General features: G+C 36.4%; 1 protein-coding gene across 5 annotated transcripts in view; it reads left to right on the top strand.

Moving 5' to 3' along the window:
• The window catches only part of AASDH (aminoadipate-semialdehyde dehydrogenase), a 28840-nt gene extending 16598 nt beyond the window's left edge, over positions 1–12242 (top strand). For 4 of the 5 annotated variants that reach the window (XM_024993576.2, XM_024993579.2, XM_002688264.7 and 1 more), the window contains 7 exons: positions 271–463; positions 1079–1194; positions 2232–3024; positions 6984–7147; positions 8337–8459; positions 8980–9111; positions 11611–12242. In XM_024993576.2, the coding sequence (XP_024849344.1) occupies positions 271–463; positions 1079–1194; positions 2232–3024; positions 6984–7147; positions 8337–8459; positions 8980–9111; positions 11611–12024 (1935 nt within the window). In that variant the 3' untranslated portion in view covers positions 12025–12242. The remainder of the gene's footprint in view (positions 1–270; positions 464–1078; positions 1195–2231; positions 3025–6983; positions 7148–8336; positions 8460–8979; positions 9112–11610) is intronic. The other variant, XM_024993575.2, reaches the window with a different exon arrangement.
• Positions 12243–13522: the final 1280 nt, after the last annotated feature.

The following is a 13522-nucleotide window of genomic DNA, read 5'->3' as shown; positions in this document are numbered from 1 at the left end:
ACTTTACTCTCAGGTTGAAGAGAGTGGTCTTTTTTTTTTAAATAAGTGACAAAATGGATTTTTATAACTGTGAAAGTAAATTTATTTTGCTCTGGGAGCTATCGTTTTTGGAAAACATTAAGAACCCTATGTGCTGGTAATAGTGATGGTAGGAAATATTATTTTTTAAATCTCTAGGGAATTCCAGAATTTGATTTGTTGATTTTAGAGCATTTAGGAAGTTTATTTTTAAATGTCCTCATTGGCAGATTTGGATAATCTCTCTCATAGATTGCTGAAGGTCTTCAACAAGTGGAGTCTTGTGCAGTTACATGGTATAACCAGGAAAAATTGATTTTGTTCATGGTGACTAAAAATGATTTAGTAAAGGATCACATCTTTGAAGAACTGCAGAAACATCTTCCAAGTCATGCCATCCCAGATGAGCTTGTGTTAATTAATTCTCTGCCATTTACATCTCATGGTAAAATAATTTGAAGCTGCTTTATTTCAGTGCCAAATGATTGTAATTGTGTTCATAACTAGTTTAAAGACCACTTAAATCCTTATCATTATAAGTAATACTAATATATATTGTGGTAGACCCTTTGTTAAATACTTTGTAAAAGTAATTCATTTTATCTCAGAAAATCCTGTGAGTAATTGGTATTATTCCCATTTACTGCTGTGAAAAATAAGGCTTAAGAGGTTAAGTAATTTTCTCAAAATCACATTGCTAGAGTTGAAATTCTATTGAGAACTGTTTGACTTCAAAACATGTACTCTTAATCACCAAATTCTATTACTTTCCCAATTTCATCTTTAATATTTATTTCAAAATGTGGTGATTGCTTAGTAAATAGTGCTATTTCTTTAACTCTTTAAATGAGATGAACATTAGCCCCTCCTTTCTTCTTATCTGATACTTACTACATTCTGGATAGCATGGGCTGCTTTCTTTATTATTGATTATCTATGTATGACAAACTATTCTATAGGATTTCTAACCTTAACAATGAAAAATGTGTCTATTGTGACTAATGAAGATATGAAGGGTTCAAGTTGAAATTTAAAAGTTGTTTTTTTCTTTTATATTAAGGCAAAATTGATGTTTCTGAGTTAAATAAGATATATTTAAACTACAGAGACTTGAAGTCTGAGTGTAAGCTCAGTGGAAAAGAGGAACTTTGGGAAAAATTACACCATTTGTGGAAGGTACAACTTTTAAGATACAAATTTGTTGTTATAAAGAAGTCATTGTATATCTTTGGGGAATGTAGCATCCTAATAAGTCTGATAAAATTTTCTAAGAATGTTAACTGCTGTCCAGATATTAAGTAGCATAGCTTTGTTTATTCAATCTGTATTAAAATAAAAGTTAGGTTTTGTAATGCAAGATTAGATTAAGCTCCCCAATTAGAGATTTATTAGAAGTGAGGTAGTAGTCATAAAAGGCACAAGTAGACAAAACTTCTCTTGCTGTAAGTTTTTCCTAAGCAAGGTAGTTGAGTATAGTTATACTTGTCAGAGTAGAAAAAATAGCCCAATCTTGCTGTACCACAGCCTGTGGTTTAAAGGCTTTAACATCGTTATTCCAGAAGTTTCAATGATGTGTATGTTTCTGCTTAAGGGAATTTATATTATTTATATATATATATATATAAATATATATACACACACACACATAAATATATAGACACACACACATATATATAAAACAATCAAAAACTTTTTTTGAAATATATATATTTACCTTTGATTTATAGGTCAGTGTAATTTTTCTTAAAATACAGAGTTTTCTTAAAGAAGGATGTGTTTGTATAGTCTTATCTGAAAAATAGTATCTAAATAAAAGTATTATCCACTTCATTTTTAGATTCGTGGAAAATAGTTCTGATATATATATATATGTGAAGTTAATGAAAATAACTATCCCTATATTATAGAAATATCAGATGTTATTATCCTGTGGGTTTTATAATTAGTAAATCAGATGTTTTTATAATTTCATTTCTTATTGTATGGGTAGGAAAACTGCTCTAAAGGGAAGTATAATTTGCAGTCCTAGGGTAGGCTTGTCACACTGTTGGTAGGATGATGAGGGTCTCCTTTACTATATAGAAAATCATGTTAAAATTTATTTTGTGTGTTTTGTGTTCATCTCATTAATGTAAGTACTGTCACTTATATTAGTGTAAATGCTGATTTTAGGCCTTGAACATCAATGTATTTCTCCCTTCTCCAATCTGTAGTCTGTTCTGAGTCTCTCAGAAGATGCTTTGAAGATTCCTGATGAGTCACTCTTCTTAAATAGTGGTGGAGATTCCTTGAAATCCATACGGCTTCTCAATGAGATTGAAAACCTTGTTGGCACATCAGTACCTGGGCTTCTGGAAATTATTCTCAGCAGTTCTATTTTACGGATTTACAATCACATCCTTCAAACAGTGTTTTCAGATAAAGATATGACACTTAGCAAGAATCATGCCATGAAAAGAAAATTCAACGTTACTCAAGAGGAAACCAGTGGAAAATCTTTACATCAGGAAACTGTCATGCCTTTAAATTGTGACAAGGAGATCAATGCTTTTATTGCACTGAGCAGAGGGAATCAGATTTTGTCTTTGAATACTGATAAGTATTTAACTAAGTTGGGACATTGCCCTTCAACCTATTCTTCTGATTTAAATTCACAGACTGACATTCAAAATAGAGAAAGCCTAAATACTCCACCTCTTATTGGGAAGTCAGAAGATCCATCCTGTGTTGTGGAAGTTTCTGAAGAGGAAACACCTGTGATTAGGGCTGAGAAAATGGAGTTTCGTGTGAGGTGGAGGTCAGACACAGGCAAATGTGTGGATGCTTCACCTCTGGTTGTAATACCAGCTATTGATAAGTCATCTGCAACTGTGTACATTGGCTCTCATTCTCATAGAATGATAGCAGTTGATCTTTACTCTGGAAAGGTGAAATGGGAACAGATTTTAGGAGATCGCATTGAATCCTCAGCATGTGTATCTAAGTGTGGAAACTTTATTGTAGTGGGTAAGTTTCTGAATTTGAGGTTTATAGAGTTAAATGGAATTACCATATGAAAATATCAGTAGAGCCAAGTTAAATTTAAAAAACCTGTGTTTAGTGGGTTTGGTTTCTGTCAAAGAATAATAATTACATGCTGATTCACAGTGTGGGCCTTGGGTCAGAGTTTCTGGGTCTGAACCTAGCTCTAAGGCTATTACCCGCTCTGTGACCTTCAACAAGTTGTGGAACTCCCTAGAACTTCAGTTTTCTCATGAGTATATGGGCATAATAAATAAAACATGGTGCTGCATCACAAATTATTCCCAAACTTGATGGTTTAGAGCAATAAACATTTATTATTTCACAGTTTGTGTGGATCAGGAATTTAGGAGGAGCTTAGTGGAAAGTTCTGGCTCAGGGTTTCTCCTGTGGCTGCAACCATGTGAAAGCTTGACTTGAGCTGGCGAAATCTGCTTCCAAGATGGCTTACAGTGCGGCTAACACAAGACCAGTTCTTTGCTGAGTTTTGACAGGAAGCTTCAGTTTCTTGCCCCATGGGCTTCTCTCTGAGTGATCCAAGAGAGTGAGTGAGGAAAAATGCAGTACTTTTAGTGTCTAAAGTTGTAAATCATAATTCATGCTTTATTCTGTTATTAGAAGCACATCATTTAAGTCTGGCCCACACTCAAAGGGAGGGGAATTGGCTCCACGTCTTGAAAGGAAGAGTATCAAAGAATATGTGGGTATATTTTAAAACTACCACAATGATCATAGAGCTTCTGAGAGGATTAAATGTGATAATTGCTTGTGAATCCTTTAGTACATACCTGGTGGCTCAGACAGTAAAGAATCTGCCTGTAATGCAAGGGACCTGGGTTCAATCCCTGGGTTGGAAAGAACTCCTGGAGAAGGGAATGCTGACCCACTGCAGTATTGCCTGGAGAAATCCATGGACAGAGGAGCCTGGCGGGCTACAGTCCATGTGATTGCAAAAAGACTGAGCGACTAACACTTTTACTTTCTTTTTCAGGGACAGACTAAGTGCTCATTGAGTATTAGCTATTACCTGCTACTCTGTTTCCCTAAGGTGCAGGTGACTTTTACTTTACAAAGATACCAGGGTTCAAATATAATGTCTCTTTGACTATCACTTTCTTTTTACCCCTCCCCCAAACTACATTAAGTTTTACTTTAGTGCTCATGGAATCTGTTTACCAAAGCTTTTCAGTCTAAATACTTAGGAATATATCTCCCTACTAAAGTTATCCTGGCTAGGATCTACTTGAATCTAAGTTTGATCCTTTCCTATTGAAAACCTATATTTTGAGAATTTTGCTACAGGAAACTTTCAGTTATATATATGAATATGAGTAATCCCTAGTCCGTGAAAGTCAGCTCATTGAGGTTATTGTTTGCATTCCAAGTGTCTACCCAAAGCCTGTGGCACATGGTGGTCACTTAGTCCTTTTTTTTTTTTTTAATTTCCAGGTTTATTGAGATGTAATTGACATATGACGTTTTATTAGTTTAAGGTATACAATATAATGATTTGATGTGTATGTATATTGCAAAATGATTACCACAATAAGTCTAGTTAGCCTACATCACCGGACACAGTTACCGTTTTCTTTTCCTGGGATGAGAACTTTAAAGATTCACTCTCAGCAGTTTTCAAATATCCAAGTCAGTGTTGGTAACTATCACTTAGTACTTTATTTTTTTATTAATGTATGGTTTATACACAGTGGTATACAGTTCTGTATTTTGACAGATACATACTATCATGTAACCACTACCACAATTAAGAGTCCGTTGCTCCAAAAAATTTTTGTTTCACTTTATAGTTATTCCTCCTTCTATCCCTACCACCAGCCACTGATCTGCTTTTTGTTCCTGCTTGCAGGATCTTAGTTCTCTGACCAGGGATCAAACCCATGCCCCCTACAATGGAAGCCCGAAGTCTTAACCACTGGACCGTGAAGGAAGGCCCTTAACAGTGTCTTTTGATGAGAAGTTCTTAATTTCAATGAAGTCTACTTTATAATTTCTTTTATGGATCCTGTTTTTGATGTCATATCCAGGAGATCTTTGCCTAACCTAAGGTCACAAAACATTTTCTTCTGGAGCCAAACCGAAAGAATGTTCTCATTAACCAGCTATTCCTGGTGTGAAAGTGAAAGTGAAGTCGCTCATTCGTGTCCGACCCTCAGTGACCCCATGGACTGCAGCCTTCCAGGCTCCTCCGTCCATGGGATTTTCCAGGCAGGAGTACTGGAGTGGGGTGCCATTCCTGGCGTACTCCACTATATAGGACATTTCTCTTCATCTTCACTAAGTAGGCTGTCCTTTCCCTTCTGAGCAGTAACTGCCAGAAGAAAGTACAGCAGATACTCTGGAAATTGAGCCTCAAGTGGGCAGCAGTGGTTATAATCATAGGTGGAACCACCCGGAGTGTTGGGCCAATGCCTAGATTTCACTTCCCCTGACTTACATGCACTCCAGAAACTTGAGTGATCTATACTTTGTAGATTTTGACCACTCCCACTTCCAATAGGAGGGTTTTTTTGGCCACAGCAAGTCAGAGACTCCTGCTCTGTCTTCTCATCCAAGCAGCAGTTTGGAAAAATCAGTCTACTATAGTTGTCAAGACAACAGGCTCTGGAGCTTGACTTCTCGAATTCAAATCCTTGCTCTGCCACTTACTACCTGAGTAGTTTTGCCCATAACTGTCCTATAACTTAACTCTCTGTGCTTTAATTTTGTCCTCTATAAAATGTGCATATAGTCATACTTCACTGTGAGGATTACATGAGTTAATAGGAATAAAATTCTAACAGTAGTACCCTCCATAAGATAAAAGGTCAGTAAACATTTGTTGTTAAGTTCCTGAGTGGTGGTCGATTCTTTGTGACCCCCATGGACTGTAGCACGCCAGGCTTCCCTGTCCTTCACTTATCGCTTGGAGTTTGCTCGGATTCACATCCGTGGAGTTGGTGATGCCATCTAACCATTTCATCCTCTGCTATCCTTTTCTCCTTTTGCCTTGAATCTTTCCCAGCATCAGGGTCTTTTCCAGTGAGTTGGGTCTTCACATTAAGCGGCTAGAGTATTGGAGCTTCAGCTTGAGCATCAGTCCTTCCAGTGAATATTCATATTGTTAATATTAGCATTTCTTTTTAAGATTTATTTATTTATTTGGCTGCACTGAGTCTTCATTGCTGCACACAAGCTTTCTCTAGTTGCAGTGAGCGGGGCCTACTCTTAATTGTGGTGTGCAGGCTTCTCATTGCAGTGGCTTCGCTTGTGGAGCACTGGTTCTTGGGCACATGGTCTTCTGTAGTTGCAGTTCCCAGGCTCTAGAGCACAGGCTCAGTAGTTGTGTCGCATGGGCTTAGCTACTCTGTGGTATTGAGATCCTCCCCAACCCGGTATGGAACCTGTGTCCACTGCATTGGCAAGCAGATTCTTAGCCACTAGACCACCAGAGAAGCCCAGCATTTCTTCTTTTTTTTTTGGCTAGACTGCCAGGGAAGTCCCAATATTAGCATTTATTGAACACTTTTTATGTACTGGGCATTTATCCTAATTATCACAATAACCCTGAATGTAGTTGTATCCACATTCAGCAGAAGAAGAATCTGAGGCCCAGCAATGCTAGATGATTTGCCCAAAGGATGGCCATGACAAGATCTGAATCCAGGTCTGGCACAGCCTCTTTCTGCTGCGGCTTGCTCATGTTCATTGTTTTCTTGGTAGTAAAGCACTTCTCAGTACCTTGAAAATGTAAGGTGTACTTACTGAAAAGGTTTTTTTACATAAGTGGTTACTGTTCATTTCTGTTTTGCTGAAATGTAAATCTGAGCCAAACATAGAGCCTAAATACACATGAAGAGCATCAAATATATGTTGTCATGATTTAAGCCAAATAATTATTTTCCAGTGACATATCTAAATCTCATCTTTAATATTTTGTTTGCCAACAGGCTGTTATAATGGGTTAGTTTATGTTCTGAAAAGTAATAGTGGAGAAAAATACTGGATGTTTAGTACTGAGGATGCTGTCAAAAGCTCAGCAACCATGGATCCAACCACAGGACTTCTTTACATTGGATCTCATGACCAGCATGCATACGCTTTGGATATATATGTAAGAATTCAGTTTGTCAGCTTTACACCATAAGCATAAATGGAAGAGCATGAAATTATCAGGTGGTGTTGACTAGGGGAGCAGGTATTAACTATTTTCCAAGTTTGTGATCTGGGAAGATTAAGGGATTAATTAACAGCCTTAATCTCTTAAGATATTTTTAACTTCCTTACCAAATTTTCACAAATTTGCTGCTCAGAGTTTTGAAATATAAAGAACTTAGAATTTACTATTGACAATAGAAAGAATCACAAAAATATCAATATTTTATATAAGAACCCAATTACATAAAATTTTAAAATTTAAGAATTATAAAATTTAAAAGTTGGGAAAAATTTTTGAAACAAATATGACATAGTTAAAGCTCATAAGTATAAATTAAATTAAGAGTAAATATAAATCTATAAGAAAAATATAAAGGTCCAGATAGAAAAATATTCAACAAAGGATATAAATGGACAGGACCCTTAAGAAGAAATGGCTAGTAAATGTATATAAATTTATATAATGTTTAAGAATCAAAGGAATGAAAATTTAAAACTTTAAAGGTAGAGAAGCAAATGTTATTAGCTTAGAGGGTAACATTAAATGCTGATGAGAGTTGTGGGAAGTAAGCTTTTGAGGAAGACAGTTTGACAATTTGAATAGGTAACAATTTCATATCCTTTGACTCAGTAAAATTCTAGGAATCTATCGTGGCAAAATAATCAGAAACGTGGATAAATGTAAGCATCAGAATATCTTATTTTCAAGTTATTTGTACTACCAAGAAATTAGTTACAAATAGGGTAGAGAGAGAGTATTTTATGTTCATATGGGATATGATCCAATAATATTTAACAAGTTTTACAGAATAAGTGAGCTAAATTATATACAAAGTGTATGATATTCAGAATGATCTCAGGTATATTAAACTGTATGTATGTGTGTGTGCCAAAAAGATCACAAGGCAAAAATGCTAAAATGTTAGTAATCTCTGGGTATTGCCTTTTGCCTTCTTTTTATACTAACTTGATCCTCCGCAGTAAATATGTATTACTTTTATACTAAAAATATAAAATTATATTAACGAGGTAGACACACGTAACTTTAAAAGGGACAGGATATATTGATTTTGTGAATCACCCTCAGAAACCAATTAATTTGCTTTCTTTTTTGCTCTTTTAAAATTTTACTTTCTTGTTTACAGAAGAAGAAGTGTGTTTGGAAGTTGAAATGTGGAGGAACTGTTTTTTCTTCTCCTTGTTTGAGCCTGATTCCATCTCACTTGTATTTTGCTACACTGGGAGGACTTTTACTGGCTATAAATCCTGTAGGCATAAAATAATATTTACTGATTTTATTACTTATTTTTCTTTAATATTTTTTACTTTGCTTAGAATTCTGAAAATTCGAAGTAGATCTCAACTAGATACAGTCCACACAGTACTGGATCAGAATTCACTAAAATGATTGACGTGAAGTCTAGAGTGATGAGAAAAATCTAAGTTCTGTGTTATGTCCTTTATCAGTTTTTTAAATTGGCAGAATGTTCTCAGTTCTATCAAGAACTTTGTGTCCATTCTAAGGATAGAGTTTATGTGCTAGTTATTTCTTTCCTGGTTTTATTGCAGGTTTTTATCTCAGTTCTCATAAATAGCACTCATTAATTTTTGTATATGTACAGTAGCTTCATTTATAATCAAGCTATAATATATAAGCTTCACTTATAGTCAGCATGCTACTGTAGCATTTTCTGATGTTACCTCTGGGAGGTTTATGAATTTGTTTTATAAAAGTAATTGATGAGTAGAATGATTTAAATGCTATGAATTACGTTTTGCCCATGCCAGGCCACTGGGGACAGACTTTGGAAACATTCCTGTGGAAAGCCACTCTTTTCTTCTCCACGGTGTTGCCTACAGTATGTTTTTATTGGCTGTGTAGATGGAAATTTACTCTGCTTTACTCACTTTGGAGAACAGGTAAAAAATGTCTAGTTCTGTTTTACTTATCTTTGTCAAAAGCATAATAGTCGGTGACGACTAAAGTAAAGTTTTACACAACATTTTTTGACCCATCGTGTTGAAAGCTAGTTGTGTTTTAATTGTTAGCCTGTGGATTTTCAAATTTTTGAATGATGCTCTAATAGATTTAAAAGATTCTATCCATTGTTTTAATTTTGCCATCCTCTTTGTCCAATGTAAAAAATGTTACCATTTTTTAGCCAACTTAATTATAACCTCTATTCAGGTTGTGAAAATTGAAATAAACCCCTGCTTTTTCTATGAAAACCAAAATCTTTTACAGAACCCAATTTACTTTGTATGGAGGTTCCGTCTTCAACTTCGTGATCAGGGTATAGTGATCAGGGGAGCAGGGTAGGCCCCTGATCTTTCGTTAGGCGTTAGGATAATAATCTCTACTTCTTCACCCACAAGTGACTATGGCACAACGTCTGTGTTTTTGATTTGAGGATTATTCTATGGACTTGAGTGTGCTAGCTCCGGCATAGGTTAGCCCATTGATGGCTATGGTTGCGTCTGGGTGCATTTTATTCTGCTTTCGCCCCTTATACACTAGCAGTTTCTTTTGTTCTGTGTGACAGTTATTTTGTGATGAAATCTTTTTTTTTTTAAGTCTTTTTTTTTTTAAGCTTTTGGTTGTGTTGGATCTTCCTTTCTGTGTGCAGGCTTTCCCTAGTTGTGGTGAGCAGGACTGTTGTTTGTTGCAGTGCGTGAGCTTCTCATTGTTAGTGGCTTCTCTTCTTCAGGAGCAGACTCTAGGATGCTCAGGCTTCAGTAGTTGCAGCTCAGGGGCTCAATAGTTGTGATTTGAGGGCTTTAGAGAACAGCCTCAGCAGTTGTGGCGCATGGACTTGAGTTGCCTGCAACACGTGGAATATTCCCAGGTCAGGGATCCAAGTCCATGTCGCCTGCATTGACAGGCAGAGTCTCATCCACTGTACCACCAGCGAAGTCCTGTGATGAAATCTTTTATTAAGTTCACTTTATATTTTTTATTTAGAAAGTAATTTGTAAGAACTGCCTTATGATCCAGCAATCCCACTGCTGGGCATACACTCTGAGGAAACCAGAATTGAAAGAGACACGTGTACCCCAGTGTTCATCACAGCACTGTTTATAATAGCCAGGACATGGAAGCAACCTAGATGTCCATCAGCAGATGAATGGATAAGAAAGCTGTGGAACATATACACAATGGAGTATTACTCAGCCATTAAAAAGAATACATTTGAATCAGTTCTAATGAGGTGGATGAAACTGGAGCCTATTATACAGAGTGAAGTAAGCCAGAAAGAAAAACACCAATACAGTATAGTAACGCATATATATGGAATTTAGAAAGATGGTAACAATAACCCTGTGTACGAGACAGCAAAAGAGACACTGATGTATAGAACAGTCTTATGGACTCTGTGGGAGAGGGAGAGGGTGGGAAGATTTGGGAGAATGGCATTGAAACATGTATAATATTATGTATGAAATGAGTCACCAGTCCAGGTTCGATGCACGATACTGGATGCTTGGGGCTGGTGCACTGGGATGACCCAGAGGGATGGTATGGGGAGGGAGGAGGGAGGAGGGTTCAGGATGGGGAACACATGAATACCTGGGGTGGATTCATTTCAATATTTGGCAAAACTAATACAATATTGTAAAGTTTAAAAATAAAATAAAATTAAAAAAATAATAATTTGTATATATTCTCACCTTTGGATTTCTAAATAGTTAGAAGAGGCAAAGGTTCTTACTCCTTTTTTTTTTCTTCTCTGAATAAGCCAGAGAAAGATTAAAGTAATTTTGTCCAAGTCAGGAAGAAAATTGAGATTATATACCATGTATCATGAATATACCCACTTTTTTATTTTGCTGCTACTATGGATTTGTGAACATTACCTTAGACTTATGCCTCTTCTTCATGTGAGTTTTAAAATATTGGCTGACAGGGTAATCTATAGTAGCTTTGAAGTAAGCAAATAGTGTATATCTACAGTGTAGACACACAACTCATAGCTCTTTGTTTAAAGCTTTAGTTCAACTTATTGCACATAAACTTTTCTTTTCAGCTTACTTACCTCCTTTTTCCTACATCAGGAGACTAGAGTAAGATACAGTTTTTAATAAGATACACTGGAAACTCAGTGCAGTTTTATCTTAGAAATCATTGTCTCTGAACATATTAATAATAACTTTTGGATGAGGTTTGAAATGAATTTATATTCTGCATAGTGGTGATTTATGTAATAAGGGCACTGGTGTTTCTTATGTTTGATTTTACCACTGGGACAGAGGTCTAATCTGAGGGTGCTACTTTTCAGAGAAAGCTATTATTTTCTCTATGTATATTTACCATTCAGTAGCCTACATCTCTCACATTTTATTAAGAATTTCATAAAGCTTTAATCTACAGAATTGTTGAAATGAGATGAATGAATTGTTTTTGCCTTTATCACCCTTCAGGTTTGGCAATTCTCTACCAATGAACCAATCTTTTCATCCCCATGTACCTCAGCATCAGAGCAAGAAATATTTTTTGGTTCTCATGACTGCTTTATCTACTGTTGTAGTATGAAAGGTCACCTCCAGTGGAAATTTGAAACTACTTCAAGAGTGTATTCAACGCCTTTTGTTTTCCGTAACCACAACCATAACAGTGAAATGTTACTGGCAGCGGCATCTACTGATGGGAAACTGTGGATCTTGGAATCTAAGAGTGGACAGTTGCAAAGTGTGTATGAACTTCCTGGAGAAGTTTTCTCTTCTCCTGTGGTCTGGGAATCAATGCTTATTATTGGATGTAGAAATAATTATGTTTATTGTCTGGATGTATTGGGTGACAAAGGTAATGAAGTGCAGTCCTTAGAATATACATGAGATATTTGAAAATATTTTATATTACTGAGCTTGTGGATAGTCATATTAAAGATTATATTTTGTTTAAGAAACTTGTCTATTACACTTTATTGGAAAACAACCATACTTTACTTCCTTATAGGAGCAACAGATGCTTTTACAAGGAATTATAGAATGAAACACATCCTAATGCCTGTTATAATTATTAATTAAAGGAATATCGATGTTCTTCTAATTTCTATAGATGTCCTACTTTGGTTTTTTTTATAAAAGACCTCTGGGAAAAAAGATCAAAATATACTTGGTGGGTTAAAAACTTAGTCTGTGATGTAATTAACATCAACACCATTCACTCATTTTTACTGAGAATCATAACTAAATGTTGTCAAAGATAGGATCTATTTATCAAATTAGTTTCCTTAATTTAACATTTTTAAATGAACAAAGTACCAATGTAGAATAATATATATATATATACTCTGTATTGTTTCAAGTTGATATACCTTCTTTTCTCAATTTTTGATACATGAACATTGACTAATATTTTTTACACCTATATTTTTCAGTTTATTAGATTTTACTGCTCATGGGAAATAGATGGGGAAATAGAGGAAACAGTGTCAGACTTTATTTTGGGGGCTCCAGAATCACTGCAGATGGTGACTGCAGCCATGAAATTAAAAGACGCTTACTCCTTGGAAGGAAAGTTATGACCAACCTAGATAGCATATTCAAAAGCAGAGACATTACTTTGCCAACAAAGGTTCGTCTAGTCAAGGCTATGGTTTTTCCTGTGGTCATGTATGGATGTGAGAGTTGGACTGTGAAGAAAGCTGAGTGCCGAAGAATTGATGCTTTTGAACTGTGGTGTTGGAGAAGACTCTTGAGAGTCCCTTGGACTGCAAGGAGATCCAACCAGTCCATCCTAAAGGAGATCAGCCCTGGGTGTTGTTTGGAAGGAATGATGCTAAAGCTGAAACTCCAGTACTTTGGCCACCTCACGCGAAAAGTTGACTCATTGGAAAAGACTCTGATGCTGGGATGGATTGGGGGCAGGAGGAGAAGGGGACGACAGAGGATGAGATGGCTGGATGGCATCACCGACTTGATGGATGTGAGTTTGAGTGAACTCCGGGAGTTGGTGATGGACAGGGAGGCCTGGCGTGCTGTGATTCATGGGGTCGCAAAGAGTCGGACACGACTGAGTAACTGAACTGAACTGAACTGAAGTTGCCCCCAGTAAACTGTACCTTCTCTGGAAGCCATGCCCTCTGTGCTTCCCCCTTCTCTTATGCCTGAGCTAGGCCTGTGATTTGCTGTAACCTAGAGAATGCAGTGATGGTGATATTATGCCACTTTCTGAGCCTAAATTTTAAGAAGTTGTGGTAGCTTCTGCTTTTATAGCCATGGGAGCCCTGAGCAGCCACATCAGTCTGGCTGTCTACTGGAGAAGACATGTAACGAGGGAGCCATGAGCTAAGACTACACTGAGAAGAACCAAGGAAGCCAGTGAACAGTG

The sequence above is a fragment of the Bos taurus genome, chromosome 6, assembly GCF_002263795.3.
Source record: "Bos taurus isolate L1 Dominette 01449 registration number 42190680 breed Hereford chromosome 6, ARS-UCD2.0, whole genome shotgun sequence".
NCBI lineage: Eukaryota > Metazoa > Chordata > Mammalia > Artiodactyla > Bovidae > Bos > Bos taurus.
Note: the sequence above shows the minus strand (reverse complement) of the source record. Positions and strands in the feature narration are given on the sequence as shown.